This window comes from Peromyscus leucopus, chromosome 20 (genome assembly GCF_004664715.2).
Source record: "Peromyscus leucopus breed LL Stock chromosome 20, UCI_PerLeu_2.1, whole genome shotgun sequence".
Lineage (NCBI taxonomy): Eukaryota > Metazoa > Chordata > Mammalia > Rodentia > Cricetidae > Peromyscus > Peromyscus leucopus.
In genome coordinates, this window is record NC_051080.1 from 2,398,368 (window position 1) to 2,420,390 (window position 22,023).

The 22,023-nt window shown below is 51.8% G+C and overlaps 1 protein-coding gene across 1 annotated transcript; it reads left to right on the plus strand.

The window, feature by feature from the left end:
• Nucleotides 1-9,939: 9,939 nt before the first annotated feature.
• LOC114696650 (keratin, type II cuticular Hb5) lies at nt 9,940-17,856 on the plus strand. Its single transcript, XM_028874517.2, has 9 exons — nt 9,940-10,465; nt 13,000-13,208; nt 13,663-13,723; nt 13,874-13,969; nt 14,556-14,720; nt 14,964-15,089; nt 15,496-15,716; nt 16,418-16,449; nt 16,874-17,856. Exons 1-9 carry the CDS (start codon nt 10,046-10,048, stop codon nt 17,065-17,067), a joined length of 1,524 nt encoding a protein of 507 aa, XP_028730350.1. The 5' UTR covers nt 9,940-10,045; the 3' UTR covers nt 17,068-17,856.
• Nucleotides 17,857-22,023: the final 4,167 nt, after the last annotated feature.

Consider the following 22,023-nt stretch of genomic DNA (forward strand, 5'->3'; position numbering starts at 1 on the left):
CTTTGCCAGTGGGCACTTCAGTACACATCAATGGACCACAGGGATGTGGAACGAATTCCTTCCCTTTGCTCTCTCAGAGGCTCTGGTCCAGCTTCTCCAGGCCTGAGTTCCTGCAGCAGAGGTGGTGTCTACAGCACCAGGTGCCTGCAGTGCCGGGCAATGTGGCACTTAGTGGCAGTGGCACTGTTCAGCTGGCTATGCCCAAGTCTTTGCAGTCGGCTTTAACATCTCTCTTTCTCTCCCAGCCCCATATTCACTCCATCAGAAAGTCTTGGCGGCTCTGCGCTCAACTGCCACCACTTCCCTGTATGGTACTGATGCTGGAACTGCTCTCTTGCCTGGACAACCGCAGTCAACTCCCACCTGGGCTTTACTTCCTGCCTTCCTTGAGGCTGTGCTCCAAGAGCAGCCAGAGGGACCCCATGGAGCAGCCCTGGAGCTGAAGATGTAACTCAGAGGCAAAGTGTGTTCTTTGCACAAGCAAGGCCAGGCATCCAATCCCAGATTGCGGAGGTTTTTTAAAAACAATAAAATACAATGTAACACTCTAGATAAATTCAAAGGCAACTATTTGAGTATTCTGAAAAGTAAACAAAAACAGGTAGATTGTGTCAGAAGGCAAGGCTTCAAGAAACAACCAAGTGCTGGGCAGGCAGTGGTGGCGCAGGCGGTGGTGGCGCACGCCTTTAATCCCAATGGGAGGCAGAACCAGGCGGGTCTCTGTGAGTTCAAGCCCAGCCTGGGCTACAGAGCCAGATCCAGGACAGATACCAAAACTACACAGAGAAACCCTGTCTCAAAAAAGCAAAAAGAATGAGGAAGAGGAGGAGGAGGAGGAGGAGGAGGAGGAGGAGGAGGAGGAGGAGGAGGAGGAGGAGAAGAAGAAGAAGAAGAAGAAGAAGAAGAAGAAGAAGAAGAAGAAGAAGAAGAAACAACCAAGTGTTTGTTCTCTTCCCCCACCCCCAAAGCTGAGGGTGGAACAGGAGAGCATCTGCTTGGCCCTCTGAGATCCCCATGAAAAGCACACCTTCCCACCCAAAGACAAAGGGAGAGGGACTGTTGTGAATTGGAAAATACAGAAGCAAAGCCCATGCTCTGTTCTCTCTCTCTGTGGCTTTGCTTGAGGGATGGGCCCTGCAGGGCTTGTCAGGACTTTGCAGCATGGTTGTGGTGAAAACCGAGAGATTTGGTGGCTCTGGCACGAGGAACCAGGAAAAGAAGTTCCTGAGAAGGGCTGGTGGGGTCAAGCTGAACAACTGGAGAAGGAAATGCCTGTGTGTGAGTCCACCCACATCCGAGGCTCACCTTGAACTTCACTGGCATGGGAAACAGCAAAGCAACATTCCAAGAGCTTGGAGGTTTGAGGTTCGACTTCCAGCTCCACCCACATTTCTAGCAAAGCCCTTTATGGCACAGAACAGCCACAAAGCAGCCAGCACAGGCTTGGGAACTGAGAGGAGGGCTTGGGCACCACTACCCCTCCAGGGGCACCACTACCCCTCCAGGGGCACCACTATCCCTCCAGGGGCACCACTACCCCTCCAGGGGCACCACTGCCCCTCCAGGGAGGGCTGGAGCATGCAGCCTGAAACCGACTAAAACCAAAGCAAACCAAATCTGAACATAAGGATTATATCAGGACCCTAAGTCGACAAAGCACCAACTTCAGTGTGTGTGTGTGTGTGTGTGTGTGTGTGTGTGCGCGCGCGCGCGCTCGCGCGCGCACACACACACACACACTAAAGTTATTTTGATGTACAAGGAGTCAAGAAACGTGAGCAATTCTCCTGGGGAGGGAGAGTCCACTGATGATACAGCTGTGGGGTTATTACATAGGGACCGTAAACACTCCCATCACCGCGCTCTACACATTGAGGAGAAACACAGCTGAAATGAGTAAGAGGGTAAGTTGGGTCTTGTAGTTCAGGCCTGTAGTTTCGGCACTCAGAAAGTGAGGCAGGGAAATCGCAAATTCAATACAAGGCCTCCCTGGGTTACAGAGTGAGTTCAAGGACAGCCTGAGCAACTTAGCAGGAAGACCCTACCTCACAAGAGAAAGCTTAGAAGGGGCTGGGGCATAGATCAGGGGTAGAGTGTTTGCCCAGTGTGTCCAAGGGTTTGCTAGGTTCAATCCTTTTAAAGTAAGAAAGGGGGTGGGGGGCAAGAGAAGGGAAGGGAGACAGAGACCGAGAGGAGAGAGAGAGAGAGAGAGAGAGAGAGAGAGAGAGAGAGAGAGAGAGAGAGAGAGAGAGTTCTCAGCAGTGCAGAACAAATGATAAGAGACAAAACCAAGTAGACATTTTAGAAATGAAAAGCAGAATATTTGGAAAGTAGCAACAGTGATGAACTTCACAGCGAAAACAGAGGACACAGGAAAGAGCCAGGACTCAGGAGACAGAAGAATAGTCATTATCCACTAGAGAGAACAAAGAGAAAAGGACCGGGAAATGCTAAGCTGAAAAAGCAGCTCATTGCTCATGGGGGTGATAGTTCAAATCACCGTAGATTTCTCCTCGAAAGCACAGGAGACGGTGGGGCGGCGCGGTGCGGTTGCTGAGGGCTGAGTAGGAAAAAACTTCAAGTGCTTATTTGTTTGGTTGTGTTTCTGTGTGTGTGGTGCTGAGCTGGAACCCAGAGCTTCCTGTGTGCTAGGCGAGCCCTCTACCCCAGAGCTGCACCAGCAAGCACATCCCTGCCAAGCAAAGGCAGGAGGAAAAAGGCAGGCCGTGCTCCGTGAGAAGTGAGAGGCGGATCAGCTCTGACGCAGAGGCTGGAGCTCTTCAAAGTGAAGGGAAGTGAGACAGTAGGGAACCGCACAACGCCTGAATGAATGAAGAGTGACAGGAAGTACCTGACTACAGGCAAGAGACTGTCTTGCTTCCTGTATAGTCTTCAAAGTATGCACAGCTGTTAAAAACAAAAAAGATAGCCTCCTCAGATGAGGTGACCATGGACTCAGACGTGCTATCCATAACAACCGCAAGATAAAGGAGATGAGGATGGAAGTGATAAAACCCTGTGTTTAGTGTTTAGGAGGCTGAGGAAGTAAGTCTGAGGCTAGCCCAATCAATATAAACACTTCTAGACCAGCCTAGGCTACATACAAGACAGTGTGTGTTCTAGCTCAAAGCTGATTGGGAAATATTTTATTATATACATTACAGCTCTAGATAACTTTAGATAAATTTTTGAATTTTTATTTATTTATTTTATTTATTATTTTGAATTTTATTTATTTATGGTGGGGTGGACCTGTGGAGGTCAGAGGACAACCGTGTGGAGTCTGTTCTCTCCCTGTACCTTTACGTGGGTTCGGGTTCTGGGGATCAAATTCAAGTCACCAGGCCTGCACAGCAAGCCACTGAGCAATCTCACCACCCCCTAAGGGAATATTTTTAAATATTCAAGGAATCTGAAGAAAACAGGGAAGGGGTAACAGAAGCTAACATCAAAAAAACCAAAAAGAAAACAAACAATGAAGTCATAGACTTAAACAGACCCACGTTAATAATTAGTTATGACGCACAGGTCCAGTGGCAGCCAGGGCCGTGAACTCCCCTCTTGTGCCTCCAGTTGACAGAGACAAACCCGAGGTCCAAGAGGTTAAACTCCCACACAGGGACACGTGCTTGCCTGTCCCGGAACCTTAACGTGTCACTTGTCCTATGGGTAAAATGGAGCTCTATTTCCAACCTCAAAAAGTCTATGGAGATCACACTCAGGCCACGGTGTATTGAAGCACCTAGCTAGCCTACAGTCTGGCACACAGTAGGTGCTCCACAAGAAACCCTGAAGTTGTTTTGAGGGTGAATGTATCTGCATTATTATCATTAGTGAGGGCCGGCTAGAGCAGTCTCATCCAAGGTGGACACCAGGTAGGCACAGGCATCTGCAGGCAGCTTCCTGCTCCCAAAGTGTCAGCATCCCGGGCCACTCTTCCTAGCTACTTCCTAGGCCTTTGCTATTCATCCCCAAGCGTCTGGCAGGCCAACTGATGGCGTTTGCTGCCCTCTGCTGGCCATGAGCTTCAGAGAGCTTGCTAGAGAAGCCAAGGCAGATAGATGGCTGGCAATTTCAGCATCTTTGAAAACCCCCTTTTCCCTACCAAAATTGTATTTAGGTCCCAAACGTTATATTAATCAATAAAACTTTGCATAATAATCCAATCTCAATGCTCACCAACCTAACGTGGCTGTATTTCCGAAGCCCTGTGTCCTTGGCAGTCTTTGTTCCAAAGGGCGCTCACACCACCTTGGGGTAAGAAAGAGCCATGAGTGGGAGCCTCTAAGTCCAGATATTTTCAAACTTGGAGTGATCCACCAGGCTGGGGGTCTAGGGTTGCACACAGGTAGCATTTTTTTTCTGCCCACCTTCTAACATTTGAGATAGCTGTTCATCTGTACACGTATGCAGTCGGCTAACACACAAGCACCTACCAAATTCTCAGAGTGGTTGCAAGTGCTAGGGACCCACCAATGAGAGACAAAATGCCTGCCCCCCACTGGGCTTCTTTTGGGGTGAGGGGAGAAACACACGATGGCAAATATGTAGAATGCATGGATTATAGAGTGCATCAGAAGGGTTTTAAGTGCTAAAAGATTTTTTTTTTCAGTAGCTAAGGGTTGGGCAGATGCCTCAGTGAGTAAAGTGCTTACCATGTGGACATGAGGACTTAAGTTTGGATCTTCAGCACCCATTTAAAAACCAGGGTGTGGTCATGAACATCTCTAACCCCAATGCAATGGGGCAGAGACAGGTAAATCTTCAGCGCTCACTGACCTAGCCAAAACAGAGCTCTGGGTTGAAAGAAGAGATCCTGTCTCAGAAAAATAAGATGGACAACAGTTGAGGAAGATAACTGAAGTTGGCCTCTGGCCTCCACAAACTCACACTTAGGTATGTGCTAACACACACACACACACACACACACTCATGCACACACACACTCGTGCACACACACACACACACACATGCATGCACAGAGTAATCAGAGCAAGGTAAGCCAGATGGAGGCAGCCCTAGGATAGAATGGCAGGTTACCATTTTAAAAAGAAGAATCAGAAAGGATTTAGCACAAAAAAAAATGGAGTAAGCCTTATGGATAAGAAGAGAGCTCTGAGCAGACAAGACAGCTGTGCAGAAGCCAAGAGACAAGAGTGTGCCTGGCACGTTTGAGGACCAGTTTAGGTACTGAGAGCTGAGGAAAGAGACATGTGAGGAGGCAAAGGGACAGGCAGAGCGAGGCCTTGTCACCTGCTCTTCAGACTCTGGATGTCATAAGGAGCCATCGGGACATTAGAGCAGGTAAGTGACATAATCCAACCTAACATAAGATGGGTAGGTCGGTCTCTGGGAGCCGGGGGCCTGGGGGCAGCAGCAGGCAGACCAGTGGCAAGCTTGTCTGTTCTCTAGCTAAATACAGAAGTAAACGCACAGCTGTTTTCTGGGTCCATGGTTCGGCGGAACATAGCCGAGAAAACTGCACCTGCACTGGATGTTATGGGCTTTTCCTCGTCCTGTTCCCACACACTACAGTGTGACAATGTATTCAGCATTTACATTGTATCAAATACCAGGTTAACCTAAACATGACTGAAAGTGCTCAAGATGACTGCGTTGTCTCTAAGCAAATTCTACACCATCTTCCAGAAGGGACTTGGAGTCTTTGGATTTTATTATCCTCGGGGTTCCTGAACCAATCTCCCATGGAAACCCAGGAATGATTTCAAGGCGTTATATTATTGTCTTCTTCCTAAGATTTAGGACATGTTTCTACTGATAAAAAGGAAGTAAAACTGTGAGAACCACTTATGTGGCCCAGTTCTGAGACTAGAGGCTCTGCTGTCGGAGTGTCTGCTCTGACCAGGGCAGCTGCAGGATCGGCAAGGCCACTGTTGGGAGAACTCAAGGACATGGGTTGTGGAGTGGGGGACAGCATGTGAGGACAGCTTGGGAGAGAATGGGGTCTCTTGGAGTTTCTGGAGGGAAAACCACAAGGAAAGGGTGGGGACAGGGCAGGGGGAGCTTAACCAGCAGATGCGCAGCAAGCCTGTGATATCCCAGGGAGGACAGTTCCTCCTCCAGCTGCTCCCTATCTCTCCTGTGCTGGGTCTCTGAGACCTGCCCAGATCTGTAACATTGGAGAAAGAGCCAGGGGGCCAAGAATCCCCTTAAAGAGCTGCTCCAGCCACGAGCATTTGGCACAGATTTGATATCATAGTTGAAGTGTGGGCCAGCAAAGTTTTCTTTTAAAAAAGCCATTCCTGGGGTGAGCCAGATGTCCCCAGGGGCCCTGGACCATACTTGGTATGAAAAGGTAGTCAGGCGGATACACATATAGAACTGGTGGAGTCGGCAGGTGCCTCCAGGGCCAAGCAGAACAGGACCAAAGAAGTATAAGTGCTCTCCTTCTTTGGATAAATCCAGGAAGGCTTCCGGCAAGCGGAGGATTCCAAGCCCAGAGGATAAAGCCAAAGGAAAGGGAGACAGGGAGGCCTCGTGTGGGGAGGGTCAGACGGGCCCAGAGCACCCAGCCTTGGTACAGAGAAGGTGAAGAGGGCCAAACAGGGCAGGGAAGTGTGAGTGACCGGCTTCTGAAGAACACAGGTGTGTGCTCTGTGGACTTACAGGTGACTCAGAGAGAGTCCCAGAAGCTGGGGACTCCAGGGTAGTCAGGGGCCTTTTTCATTCAGTTAGCTTTTGAAGGCTTCCTAGGAAGGGCCGCTGAGAAGCATTTCAAATCAAGCGACAGTCATGGAGTCTTGAGCGGAAGTTCTAACACTGGGCGTGGTCCTAAAAGATGTCAGACCAGGAGAATAACTGGACTAAAAGGCAGGATGCATGACATCATCGGGTACGAGAGGCCACAGAGGGACATGATCTGAGTGACCTGGGACATCCACAGAGGGACATGATCTGAGTGACCTGGGGCATCCACAGAGGGGCATGATCCGAGTGACCTGGGACATCCACAGAGGGGCATGATCCGAGTGACCTGGGGCATTCACAGAGGGGCATAATCTGAGTGACCTGGGACATCCACAGAGGGGCATGATCTGAGTGGTCTGGGACATCCACAGAGGCAGTTTATGAGGCCCAGAGGAAGAGAAATCACAGCTTCTCTCCCAATGAGTTGTCCACAAGGGCTTCCAGGAAGAGGCAGCTGCTCTGGAACATTCCAGGCAAAGGTGTAACTGCATAGAAGGCCTAGAGGTAGAGAGACAAGGGTACTGTGTAATGACGACACTCCGAGGTGAGGGCTGAACACTGAGAGGGCCTGTTCCCACCTGTCCTCAAAGCTCCTGACCTGGGACAGCTCCTGGTCAGGGCCCTGGGTGTCCCCAGCAGGGTGTTGGGGTGATAGATAGAGACCAGTGTGGAGCGGTGGGTTCCCTCTCCCTCCCACACAGAAGGTGCCCAGGTCTTTCCAGGACAGCTGTCCCAGACTGACCTGGCCCTGCCCATGTTTCCCTTGCTCTGTGCGACTTCTGGTCAACACTGAGGATTTGGCCTCCCTGGCCCCTTTGTCATCTACCCAGGCCATCTGACCAGAGCTCTGTGGGGGCCGCTTCCCTGAGCAGCCTGCCAGGGGGGCTCAGCCCTGCAGGGGCAGGGGGCAGAGACATCCATCCTTTCCTGTACCTCATGACCTCTAATCCGGCACACCTGAGCAGCTTGTACCCATGTTCTGTCCCTGCCTGTCCAGGCCCAGGTGCTCTGCCCAGAAACGGTGGACACCCAGGCCTTCAGGAGCTCTGGTGCCCAGGCCAGTTCTGGGTGATGGCGGAGAACATGCATATACATTTGCATGTGTTGGTGAAGGGGAAGCCTAGGACTGAATGTGGGTCCCTCAGGACGAAGACTGCCTGTAGCCTCAAGGACAGCAGGAGGTGAACCTGACTCAAACAGCGGCAGAGAGGAGGGTGGAGGCACCCCAGGGCTCAAGGGGGCTTTCAAGCATGCTCCCCCGAGTTCTCAGCTGCCTCCCAGGAATCTGTTTGCCCTCAACACAAGCTCCAGGTCTACACAAAAGATAGCCAATGAGGTTCCTGTCCAAGCCCTGGAATACACACCCTGGACCACCCCCCCCCGGCAGCAGGGCCCCCCACAGGGCTAGGAGTCATCCCCTGGGCTCCCCCCAGACAGCCTCTCCCTCCACCCCCAGGCTCCACCCCAAGTTTTTATAAGAGTGAAATCAGGCCGAGGAAACATTAGCCTTGAAAGGGTAATGGAGTTATGAAGGTGCAGAGGAGGCGAAAGCTAAGGGTGGGGCCCCCCAGAGCAGGCCCACACAGCGGGGGTGGGGTGGGATGTTCCCAACGGGAGGCAGATGCTCTCCTCTTGCACAGACCTTTATGCTGCCCCAGTCTCCTGCCTTTACCATTTGCCTCCACCAACAAGGAGGGCAAGAGTAGAATCGAATTCTGAAAGGCAACGAAGACTTCTGAGAGTTGAACTTTCAAAGACGGCTAGAAAGGGTCCAAGCTGAACTTGTCTTACAGCTTTGATTCAGCTACCCCAGTTGCTAATCTCTGTTGCTTTCCCTGGGTGGACCAGTGCTGAAATGTCCTTTAGGGCCAGCTGATGGGCGGGCACCTGGGCTTCCCCCACCAGCTATCCAGAGTCCCCCCACCTCTCCTGATGAGTCAGAGTGGGATGTAGGATATCTAGCCTTCTGCCTAACGCCAGGTGAAGACCTGAGGTCGGCGGGCCATGGACACGAAGGCAGACCCAAGGCAGAGAGCAAAGCGTGTGTTTAGATGGGAATATTTGGTTCTGACTAAAGGATTGGTCTCTAGGCAAGCTCACCGGCTTTCCTTCCTCAAGGTCTTAATTCCTCAGGTGTCTGCAGAGCCTCCCTGGGGGCAGAGACCACATCCTTGGTGTTTGTGATCCATAAACATTAGAGGAATGGCGTCATTATCCTAATAAGTGGCCCAGGGACACACAGGTAACAGGGGTGTTAGAAGGCCATGGTTCCCAGAGGCCCCCAGGAGACAGAAATCCAGGGTCCTCTGACAAGAGTGAGCCCTACTCCACTCCCATCTCGGTACATTCAGCGCAGGTTCTAAACAGACCTCGGGAAGGGACGAGGCCGGGACAGTCTATGAACAGGTTTCCTGCCCTGGCCGGTGGTCTGGGAAGGGGTAGACACTCACAAGACGTGTTTCTTCTTAAGGAGCAGATAGGAAGGGCTCAGAACAAGCGGATATGCAAACACGGGTTCCTCAAAGTGGGGCACACCTTTCCGTCTTGGCCACATGGAAGAAAGTAGCTGAAGTGGAGTCGCCCCATTGCCCACAAGTGGTCATTATGTGGCCACTGAAACTTCAGTGGTTTGCACTTTTGCTGGCTGAGAAAGATGGGCTCTGGACCACGGTTGCCTGGGCTGGAATCCAGACGGTTCCAAGGGACTGTCTTCTCCAGCCCTCTGTCCCTAAGAAGGCATGATCAAAAGGACCCCTCTGGTCCTGAACCACCTAGACACGGGCAAGCTGCTGGGCATGTGAAGCTGCTCCAGGGACAGTGATGGACATGAGGATATGTCTGCATGGGGCCAGGGGACAGAGCAGAGTCTTCCTGTGTCTCAGCTAACTCCAGTGATTCCATGCCCTGAACTGGTACCCCAAACCTAGCCTCCCCCAGATTGTTATGGAGTTCAAATCCGTCCCCGGGTGTTGGTTGAGGCCATTTCAGAGAGACTGTGTGAAAATTAATTACTTAATGTATGTAAAGAGCTTTGAAGATGAAAAGTGCAGCACAGTGTCCCTAATAACATCTTCAATCCTTTACGGAGCCCAAGTCGCCTCTGAGCTCACCTTTAAGATGAGTCCTTGGGGAGTTGCTGGCAGCCTCCCCAAGCCCATAAACCACATAAAATGGCTTTTCACTGCTTTTACGCGGCCAACCCCAGCTCTCCCCACCAATAAAAGGACCGCAGAGGATCAGAGAGACCCAAAGGATTCCAAGCCTCACACTCTGCAGCCTACACCAAACTTAGACGCCATCCAGCCCACAGCCACTTAGACGCCGTCCAGCTCACACCATGTCCTGTCGCTCCTACAGGATCAGCCCAGGATGTGGAGTTACCAGAAACTTCAGCTCCTGCTCGGCTGTGGCCCCCAAAACTGGCAACCGCTGCTGCATCAGCGCTGCCCCCTTCCGAGGAGTGTCCTGCTACCGGGGATTGACGGGCTTCAGCAGCCGCAGCCTCTGCAACCCGAGCCCCTGCGGGCCACGCATGGCTGTTGGAGGCTTCCGCTCCGGCTCCTGTGGACGCAGCTTCGGATACCGCTCTGGAGGCGTCTGCGGGCCCACACCCCCCTGCATCACCACAGTCTCTGTCAATGAGAGCCTGCTCACGCCCCTCAACCTGGAGATCGACCCCAATGCTCAGTGTGTGAAGCATGAGGAGAAGGAACAGATCAAGTGTCTCAACAGCAAGTTTGCCGCCTTCATCGACAAGGTCAGTGTGGCCTGCGACCTCAGCCCTGATTTCCCTTTGGAAGGTCCCAGTCTGTTGGGAAGGCAAATTGGCTGCCAGGTTAGGGACAGGAGAGGGGAAGAAATGCATACCCACAGATGCCTCCATTTGGTACTTGGAAAATTCATTATGTAGTTTAGAAGTGGAGTCTATAGTTTAGTGTGTGTGTGTGTGTGTGTGTGTGTGTGTGTGTGTGTGTGTGTGTACATGTATGTATATCTGAGTGAGGACAATATAAATAGGCAGGGGTGTCCCTGCAAGCCTGGTTTAGGGCTGAGGGAAGGAGAGAGGGGACAATACAAACAGAAGGCACATGGCTTGTGCCTAGGCAGCATGGATAACTGCTCAGGTCACACTCCTTCCTCACGGGCTGGCTGTGACACTCAACCGTGCGGCAGCCCAGTGTTACACCCTTGAATAGTAGGACTTGCCTCGTGGGTTTACGTGAGGATTCGGGGCTGGAAGCGAGATAGGGAGGAGGCCCACCTGGAAGGACACCATCAGTGCTGGCAAAGCACCAGAACTGGGCAGCTGCCTCCCAAGGGGCTGTGGGGAGGAAGTCTGAAACTCCTGATGCTTTTCTTTAGTGCTCTCAATAAATCCTGAAAGTCACCCCGTGGGTAGATCTTAATATCTGTGTTACGATGGCAGTGGGGTGAGGGAGCTGGGGCACCGCTCAGACACACTGTGGGCCAGTGAAGGCCGCAGATGGGGACTGAGACACCACTCCACCAGTGTGGGCTGGTGCTTTCACCCTCGGGAGTCTGCTTGCCTGTCCACAACGTGGAGGAAACAGCCATCAGCGCTGCGCGCACACACACAGGATCATGATGAATGAATGAACTTCATAGACAAATGACGTAGACATAGGCAGACACAAATACATAGAATAGACAGGCACACAGACACAGATACAAAAATTTAGAGACAAAGACATAAAAACGATATAGAAAAGACAGAAACAGACAAAGTCATGGACACAGAAAAAGAACAAGATCTTAAACACAGACATAAACAGATAGTCATAGGAGTTGTGTGGGTGTGGGGGGTACATGTGGGGGTGTACATGGTGGGGTGTGGTTGGGTGTGGTTGGGTGTGGTATGGTATGATGTTTTGTATGTGCATTGGGTGCTGTGTGATGTGTGTGTGTAGTTGTGTGCTGTGGTTTGATGTGTGTGTGTATGTAGTGAATGTGTGTGGTGTGGTGTAGTGTGTGTGTTGTGTGGCATGGTGAGTGTGTATGTGTGTGTATGCAATGTGTGGTATATGTGTATGTGTGGTACGGTGTGGTTTGGTATGTTCTGTGTGTGTATGTAGTATATGTGTAGGTGTGGTATGGTATTGTGTATGTGGTATGTGTATGCAGTGTATGTGGTGTGTGTATGCCATGTGTGTGTATGTGTGGTGTCTGTGTGTGGTGTGGTATTGTCGTGTGTGTACACAGATGTGGTATGGGGCTTGCATATGTGTGTATGTGGCGGGGGGGGGGGTGTCCTAGCACAGGCCTGAGTGCCACAGAGTGGATACTGGAGACGCGTTGTTGGAAGAGAACTACTGAAGGACCTCTAGTAATTAGAGCGGCTTTATTGACTCGCTATCCTCGCTGCATGTCGGGGACTGTTCTAAACAACTTACAGGCATGAACTGGCTCAGTCTTCACAACTGTAGCACTATCATCACAGAATGAGAAGCCTAACACCAAGAGGCTCAGCAGCTTGCCCGCCTACAGCCCCAGAGCTGGAGCTGGAGCCCGAGTTCAGAGCTGTTCAGCCAACATGAAAGGGCAGAGAGCCCCAGAAAAGCACACGACACACATGACACACACACATGCACACATACTCACAAATATATACACACACAGCACAGCACATACACAACTCATACATATCACACCACACACACAACACATACACATACACAAACACACATATATACAATACATACCACACACATACACGAAACACACTACACACACATACACACATACCACATCACACTTTTACAATATAACAAACACACACGCACCAATCACACACAAACCACATGCACACACACAACACACACAAACACACCATACACATCACTTGCACCAACATACACATCACACACACCACACATGCACACGTGCACACACCCCACACATACCACATGCACACATATACACATACACACACCCCCACACATACCACATGCACACATATACACATACACACACACCCCACACATACCGCATGCACACACATACACATACCATATGCACACATATACACATACACATACACACACACCCCACAGATACCGCATGCACACATATACACATACACACACACCCCACACATACCGCATGCACACACATACACATACCATATGCACACATATACACATACACATACACACACACCCCACACATACCACATGCACACACATACACATACACACACACACCACACATACCGCATGCACACACACACACTTCCTAAATTCCCACTAAGTGTCCTTCCTCCCCAAATGGCAGGTGCGCTTCCTGGAGCAGCAGAACAAGCTGCTGGAGACCAAGTGGCAGTTCTACCAGAACCAGCGCTGCTGCGAGAGCAACCTGGAGCCGCTGTTTGGCGGTTACATAGAGGCGCTGAGGAGGGAGGCTGAGTGTGTGGAGGCGGATGGCGGGAGGCTGGCTGCTGAGCTCAACCACGTGCAGGAGGCCATGGAGGGCTTCAAGAAGAAGTGAGTGCTGCGCATGCCCGCAGGATCTCAGAGGGCGCGTGGGTGGGAAGCCTCTGGCTGCAGCTTCTCTAAAATCCAGGACTTCCCGGGCCTGGAAACAGCTCCAGGAACTGAGGGTTGGAATCCACACCGGGGTCCCAGCGCTGCCTTCCTGACCCGGGTGCTGGGCCGAGGGCCCTCCTCGACAGCACAGTGCTCTTGGAATCTGGGCTGTCAGGATGATGGGGTGGAGCCTGCAGTCGGAAACCCACCTCAGAGGCAAAGGGCCTGGAATGCAGCCAAGCAGAGACAGACCTAGCCAAGAGCAATCCACAAACAGATCACACAAACACGCAGTCACACCACCACCACCATGGACGGTTTAGTCCCTTCCGTGGCCCCTGGGAGAATTTGGCTAGGAGCTGAGGTGGGATCCAGGTGTGGACCCTGAGCTCTGGCCTCCCCACATGTCTAGGTATGAAGAGGAGGTGGCTCTGAGGGCAACAGCAGAGAACGAGTTTGTGGTTTTGAAGAAGGTAAGGGTCCACTCCCCGGACAGGGAGGGAGGGGAGCCACCTTTGCGTCCTCCGGGCAGCCACCAGGTTGGCCAGACGACCTTCCCTCGGTCCCTTCCACCACGTGTGCTTCCCTCCTCTCCCCCCCCCACCCCACCCCACCCCCGTCAGGACGTGGACTGCGCCTACTTACGGAAATCAGACCTGGAGGCCAACGTGGAGGCCTTGGTGGAGGAGTCCAGCTTCCTGAAGCGCCTCTACGAAGAGGTAGAGACATGTATTTGTGTGCTGGCGTGGCTGATGAAATGAGGACGCAGAGATGGGGTGGGGGTTCAGGGTCCTAGGTCTGCGAGTGCTCAATAACAAGGATAAAAATATCACCCCACGCATGCGAAAAGGCCCCACGATACAGGGTGTAGAGTGTTGGGTGTACATATGTACAGTTCATCTGTGTTCACATGTACAAGAATAACCGTGCATGTATGTGTTTGGCTTCTGTGCCTGTGGGCATCTCTGCATGTTGGAGTGTGTTTGCATGCTAGACAACAGGTGGATATGAAGGTATATGGGGATTCCATGTACGGAGGATCACTCTGGACTAGTTACTGTTTAGCATTCAAACCCGGCCCCTTTGCCTGGGACTTCGGGTCAGGCCCATTTTCAGAGGCTGACCTCAGGTGAGGTTTAAGGCTTCCAGCCCAGCTGTTCTGTATTGTGCCCGTGTGTGGATGAAGGTGGTAGAGGCAGGACTTCCTCATCAGAGCTCCACCAGTGAATAAACCCAGCCCCTAGAATGGGACACCAGGCCCCAAACAGGGCAGCAAGTATAATGTTCTTCCTGTTGACTCTGCAGGAGATCCGAGTTCTGCAAGCCCACATCTCAGACACCTCCGTCATCGTCAAGATGGACAACAGCCGGGACCTGAACATGGACTGTGTTGTGGCTGAGATCAAGGCTCAGTATGACGACGTTGCCAGCCGCAGCCGGGCAGAGGCCGAGTCGTGGTACCGCACCAAGGTGAGTGCCTCCTAAACATGGTTGTGGGAACCATGCAATGTGTCTATTAGAAAAGATTTCCTTTCCCTCAGGACTGGTAAGAGAAAAGCTGATTGACCTCTGGTTGGAGTAGCCAGCCAAGGCTGCTATGTGTAAATATTGCCCATGCTGAGCACTGTAGATGCTGCACACTCATTGGCTGAGGGGACAGGCGTCCTATGTTCCTTCATAAGCATCTGTCCCCCCTCCACCCTCAACTTCCAGTGTGAGGAGATGAAGGCCACGGTGATCCGGCACGGGGAGACCCTGCGCCGCACGAAGGAGGAGATCAATGAGCTAAACCGCATCATCCAGAGGCTGACGGCCGAGATTGAGAATGCCAAGTGCCAGGTAGGTCACGAGGCAGACTCAGATGTGCAGTAAGCACAGGCAGGCAACAGGCAGCATCACCAGGCACTGTGCCCACGAGAATGAAATGGCCTGTCTCTAATTAAGACAGAGAGGAAGCAGGGACCCCGAAGGAAGGCAGGATTCCCCCGTGTCATACCGCATCCTGCTGCGACGAGCAGGATCACTGACTTCTAAAAGATGCAACCCTTTCCTCAGCCATTGCCCACCAGGAAGGAGGGGCACTGAGAAGCCATCTTCTCTTCGGGTTGCCAGCTCTATGAACTACCTGCCATGGACCCTCACAAGGGCTCTCTCTTCCCTTGCACTAAACACTTGGAGGAGCCCAGCTGTGCCCCCATCCCACCCCCATCTTGTTCTAACAAGATGCCCCCTCTCTACCCCAAAGCGTGCCAAGCTGGAAACTGCTGTGGCCGAGGCAGAGCAGCAGGGAGAGGCCGCCCTCACCGATGCCCGCTGCAAGCTGGCTGAGCTGGAGGCTGCCCTGCAGAAGGCCAAGCAGGACATGGCCTGCCTGCTCAAGGAGTACCAGGAGGTGATGAACTCCAAGCTGGGGCTGGACATCGAGATCGCCACCTACAGGCGCCTGCTGGAGGGCGAGGAGCACAGGTGAGCTGAGAAGGGCCATGTGGGGATTCATCTGAGGGCCAGTCTCCAACAAACAAGCTGGCTAAAGCCTGTTGGCAGTCCTTGCTGCATGGTCATCCTGGTGAACGGTCTTGGGCACAAGTGTGATATACAGCTCTGACCAGCCTACTCCAGGCCAGACTTCAGTAATAATAGTTACCTATTATATATCCTATGCTCTGTGTCAAGCACCCATTTATAAGCCTCCATCCTATCTAAAAACAGAGATGGGTTGGCTCAATGTTCAGCACCTTCCCCACAGATACCAAGTTACTAAGCTGCAGAGCTGAGACCCAACACTCAGTCCTGGACTTCTAAAGCCCATTTGCAGCTTCCCTTGAAGGTGGGCTCATGTACAATAAGGATGATGTACCCTGTAGCTCTGCCTCATCCTTATTGTGAGCACTATTGGCATTCAGCAGGCTCAGGCACCCTGATGACAGGCAGTGTGTGGAAGTCACAGTTCCACTAACTAATGCTCTAAACCAGGAGGACTGGTCTCCATAGATGGGGGACACTTTAAAGAAAGAAAGTGAATATTCCATGAAGACTTGGGGAGCCCTTCCTGCCTCTCAGGAGATAGATCCAACCTAGAATAAAAGCTGACCTTGTCTGTCCCCAAGCAACTGTCTCAAGGAATCCAGCTCCTGCTTGGAACTAATGGTGCTTTCTTTTCTCCCTAGGCTGTGCGAGGGTGTGGGCTCTGTGAATGTCTGTAAGTATCTGCAGGAAATGCCCCCTAGAAAAAATGATTGAGGGATGGGTAAAGCTTCACCATGGGCCTACCCCACCTAACCTCCAATGTTCGCCAACTCTCATAGTCTTTCCTCTTCTCCAGGCTCTTCCCTAACGACTGCTGGGCAGGGGGTGAGGGTGGCAGGTGGGGGAGTGAGGAGTGCAGAGTTGGGGGGTAAGGGAGGCTCAAAAAAAGTTGAGCGCCCCTTGCTGGTGGCCACTAAAACTGCAGTCCAGGGAAATGGGTCCAGGAATCACCATATCTCTCAGATGTGCTGGGAGGTTGAAAGAACAAAACCTGTCTTGTTAACCACTGATCCCTGCATGTGAAGCCCTCAGGGACCCGTGGTAGGTGGGTGACACTTGATCAAGCCCCTTATCCCTCCCTGTTCCTCTTCCCACAGGTGTCAGCAGTTCCCGTGGTGGAGTCACATGTGGGGGCCTCACATATGGCACAACCCCAGGCCGCCAGATTACCTCTGGCCCCTCTGCTACTGGGGGCAGCATCACAGTGATGGCCCCTGACTCCTGCTCTCCTTGCCAGCCACGCTCCTCCAGTTTCAGCTGTGGGAGCAGCCGCTCAGTGCGCTTTGCTTAGAAACAGGACCACCAACTGAGCCACCTCTCTGCCCCTGAATGGAGTGATGTGTGAATGGAAAATGTGCGCTTGCTTCCAGAATAGTCCAGATGTTCCTGTAACAGAAAAGAGCTCAGGGTCGCTCTCCTCCACCTTCTTCTTTTAGGAAGTTGTTTCTTGGTTCTCCTCTGGCTTCACTTTAGAAGCTTATTCCCAAGCCTTCCCTTAATTCCAACCTGTCTTCAAACACCTATAATTGATTTGTGTCATTCACCAAGTCCTCTGGGACACTACCAGTCACCAAGGATGGCTGGATAATAAAGCTTGGCTTTCATAGGTCAAGGCATAGTCCTAACCACCCAGTGATTCCCCCTAAAACCAAGAACCAGAGGGAACCCTCACCAAGCAGCTCCCACTTCTGGCCCCAGGTACATGGCCTCAGAGGCAGCAAGCACCTGCCTATCATTGGTTGTGTTTGCTCACCTCCCTGACTGACTGCCTTCCTTGGGGCAACCTGCTCCAGCCAGAGTCCTTGGGTTGCCTCCCAGAAAACAAGTCTACTCTCTGGGGAGTTCTGCTATCTACAGCCCCTGGCTGGGAGCTTTGAACAGGTCTTGCTATTCAGGACATCTTTACACATTTCAAGGACTCCATACTTGTTCCAGGCCTTCCTTGCCTGTGCAGAAGGGAACTGCCCGCTGGAGAGCTGATGGGATGGGGACTATGAGGCCACTTTCCGGTTCTGTCTGTGGGTGCCTTGCCTTCTGGGTTGACCCCATCTGTGTTTCAATAAATGCTGCTGTGATGCAAGGGTGCCTGATGTTTTGTGCCAAGGTCGCCGCTCCCTGCTTCTTTGCCTTCACCAGCCAACCAACCCTAGGCCAGCCCCACACTGGTAACCAGCATCTGGAAAACCCAGTATCGAGAATGTCAGGGTAACCGTCTCCACGCACCCATGCGACTCTGCCTCTTCCAGTCCATTCCCACAGCCTGATCCACTTGTCCTCCTCTGTCCCTGTCAGGCTGGAGCACAGTCCCCCCGAAAGCATCCTCCCCCAAAATAAGTCATCCTGCTGTCTTAGTTAAGGTTACTGTTGCTGTGATGAAACACCATGACCAAACCAACTTGGGGAGGAAAGGGTTTATTTGTCTTGTACTTCCATATCACTGTTCATCATAGAAAGAACTCAAGCAGGGCAGGAACCTGGAAGCAGTAGCTGATACAAAGGCCAACCTTATGGAGGCATTTTCTGACATAGGGTCCCTCCTGTCTGATGATTCCTGCCAAGTTGACCTAAAACTAGCCAGCACACCTGTCTTTTAGCCCCACCCTTCACATGCTTAGCAGCCAGAGTCCCTTCCCAAATTCACTGCCACACTCCCACCACCGGGCTCAGGTCACTCCCAGCACTGGCATGTGCTTCTTCCCCCACCTACTCCTCCTTCCTGGACAACTTCCCTCCCAGTGCATGTTCCTCAGAACTCCACTCCACAAAGAGACAGGTCTGCCCTCCTGAGGCTCCAGGACTGCCTCACTGCCTTCCAAAGCAGACACACAGCCAGTCCTGTGCCCCTCATCTATCACCTGTACCTGTACTCAGTGATCTTCTCTAGTGGCCACCACCTCTGCATCACAGAATCTAAAACCCTGAAGATACCTGGTTCTGTCTCCATGGCTTCAGACCTTATCAAAAGGTTAATCTAGAAATTTCTTGAGGGCAGAATGTGTCTCCTGCTCTGAGCCTTCACTAGGCCCCAGGATGGAGCTCAGGGCATGCCAGGCCTGATGTGTAGAATGATCTTAAGAAGCTGAGGAAGTAGGAACCATCGACACTCAGCCCCCTCAGACTCCATCTCTGCACTAGAACACACCGGCTGTCACTCTCCTGGGGCGGGTGTCTGTCCACCAGCCCCTCTGCTGCCCTACTCTCCTCCATCCCCATCTCTCAGCCTCTTTCATTGGTAGAAGGTAAGACCTGAGTCACTCTGCTGGTTCCTAACTTCAAGCCCGAAGGATTATGAGCCAGCTGGAGAATGCTGGCTGCTCATTTGAGGTTTGCCAGGTGACCCCAGACAGGCTCCTGTAAGCCTTCCCCTCCTTCATCCCGACTCTCTGGACCCTGACCACATCTGTGATCACTACATCACTTAAGACACATCATTCATCTACAAGGAAACCGAATTTCAGAGGCTAAAATGTCAGACGATGGCAATGGGGCTGATGACTGCCAGGTCTCGGTGACGTCTTTGGCAAGAAGCAGCCTCTGTGTTCTGGGCCCCAGCGGGGCTTGAGATGGCAGGGTAGCCTTCTCAGCTCTACCACATCCTGTGCTCCTGGGAAGCTGAAGTGAGTCCATGCTGGAGAAAATAACTTGATCTCAACAAGGATACAGGCTAAACAAACCTGAGCTACGTAATCTTAGACCCCGAACTGTGCCACCACACACTGACTAGTGAAAAGGTCAGAGTCTGGAGGACATGAGTAAGCTCTTCACTATTTCCATGTTTGTGTGCAGCAAAGACACAGCATCAACTCTTGGGATCCCAGGACTCTGGGGCTCATGTAGCCTTCTTCTAACAAGAGCTGTGTTCCCTGAGCAAGGCAACAGGAGCCACCCAAGTTCCTTTATAGACTTTTTATTAGAAAAGAGTCGTATGTGTGTTTATGTATGTATGTGTGTGTATGTAGTATATGTATGTGTGTATGTGTGTGTAGTGTATGTGTGTGTGTGTGTGTGTGTGTGTGTGTGTGTGTGTGTGTGTGTGTAGTGTTTGTATCCCTCTCTGGTGCTTGTGGATCAGGTGTAAGCTCTCAGCTACAGCTCCAACACCATGCCTGCTGCCTGCCATGCTCCCCACCATGATTGTCATGGACTAACCCTCTGAAGCTGTAAGTGCTCAGTTAAGTGATTTCTTTTATAAGTTGCCCTGGTCGTGGTGTCTTTTCACAGCAACAGGAATGTAACTAAGACAGCCACCATCACCACCATCATTACCACTGCCACCATCACCACTACCAACTCTACTACACCACCACCAAGGCCACCAACATTATTACCTCCATCTCTACTACACATCGTCATGACCACCACACCATCATAAGCACCTCACCAGCACCACCGGCACCATGACTACTGCCACCCACCACCAGCACCATGACTACCACCAGTCACCATGACCACCATGACTACCGCCAGTCACCACCAGCACCATGACTACCACCAGTCACCAGCACCATAACCACCGCCAGTCACCACCAGCACCATAACCACCGCCAGCACCACCGGCACCACTGCTGCCGTCACCATTCCCACCAGCAGCACAGAAGCACAGCTGCCATCACCATCACTGTCCCATCCCAAAGGAACAGCGCCCTCTCCTGTGGTGTACCGCCGGCTCAGGGGCAGCCAGCTTGTTATGAACCCCTTTCCCAGGGTCCATCCTGCCCTGCTATCTCATTGTGCTTTTTCTTTCCTTGCCTGGCTGGGGAAATTTCTTCAACAATAAATGTAATTCCTTAAGAATCTTATCAAATAAGTTGAGAATATTAAACATCAAAGAAGAGGGGAAAAACCCACTAAACTTGGGCAAACTCCTGTCAGACTTGATCTGCTCTACAGGGGGAGGGGGAGGGGACTGCTTAAAGACCATCTCTCCCTTTCCCCTCCCGTAAGTCACTGCTATCCACCCCCAGGAGACTTAGCTCAATTTCTGCCACTGCTCGGAATGTTGCCAGGGTCAGCCATCTGGCTCGCTTTCTTCTTTTTGAGTCCCATATTCCCTGCGTGGCTCCCATGAATGTGTGCACATGAATGAATTGATCAGCGTTTCTCCTGTCTGTCTGTCTGTCTGTCTGTCTGTCTGTCTGTCTGTCTTGTCTATCAGTCTGTCTTGGCAGACTCAGTCTGAACCTTCAGAGGGAAAATGTGAACTTCCCTCCAATGGCCGACCTCTGAGGCTGTGGGGGGCACATCTGCAGGCATCAGAAGGACAGGGAGAACTGTCCAAAGGCTTTGCTATGTCTTAAGAACAAATCTATAATCTCAAGCAAAATGTCTTTTTGTTGGCGATATTTTGGTCGGTGTTTTATTACAACAATCAAACCCAAACTAAAACAGACTGTCAGTTCAGGAATTGGTGACTTCTGTCTAAGCCATTGGCAAAATAACTCCAACAGATCTCTGAGACCTGGGTCCCCACACAGGGACCTGTCTTAACTGCCTATTCTAAAATCACCCCAGGGTCCTGGAGAGCAGAGGCCATACTTCAGATGCTGGAGGAGACTCCATGCCACCTTCCATTTCTTAACTGAAATGCCAACAACTAGTTCAGCAGGACTAGACAGAGCCCTGTCTGGGAGCATCAGACAAGCCAGAATGTTGAGCCCAAACAACTAGGGAATGTCATGGGGAGTTAACTGATACTGGCATTCTCTAGATCTGATTCTGCATCCTGAGCCAGCCGTGTGGTTTTAGGACAGTCACTTCTTAGGGCCTTGGTTTCCATGCCTGTAAAATGGGACACTAACGTTGTTTTTCAGAGAAATAAATGAAGTATACACATGTTGTGTCAGAAGCTGGGTGGAGACTTAATTCAACCCAGGCTTTCATTTTCCTCTCTTTCTGGCCTTTGCCCCCATCTTGCCCTGCTGCATGCCCCAGGCCGGGCTCTGAGACTAATTAATCGGATGCTCTGAGAATCGAAAAGAAAGTCTCCCGCATAGGCAGAGGTGCCCAACCCCACCCTCGCCTCCGCCTGCACCAAGCAGCAGCCCTCTCGCTGACTGGCAGAGGAATCTCCCAGAGTCGTGTTTAAATGCGGGTTCCTGAAATGGTTCCTTGAACTACAGACTCACACTCCAGAGACCCAGTGATCTGTGTGTGAGATAAATACCCCACGGGGAACACACCATACCCAAGGAACATAAAACAAGCCGAGCTCTGGGTCCGGAGGAAAGCAGTGAAGGAGGTGAGCATC

Excerpts from the sequence above, each read along its gene's own strand:
- LOC114696650 (XM_028874517.2), top strand. The coding sequence starts at position 10,046 with ATGTCCTGTCGCTCCTACAGGATCAGCCCAGGATGTGGAGTTACCAGA. Across the intron at positions 15,090-15,495 it reads TTGAGAATGCCAAGTGCCAG|CGTGCCAAGCTGGAAACTGC; the intron begins GTAGGTCACGAG and ends TCTACCCCAAAG. Across the intron at positions 15,717-16,417 it reads CTGGAGGGCGAGGAGCACAG|GCTGTGCGAGGGTGTGGGCT; the intron begins GTGAGCTGAGAA and ends TTTTCTCCCTAG.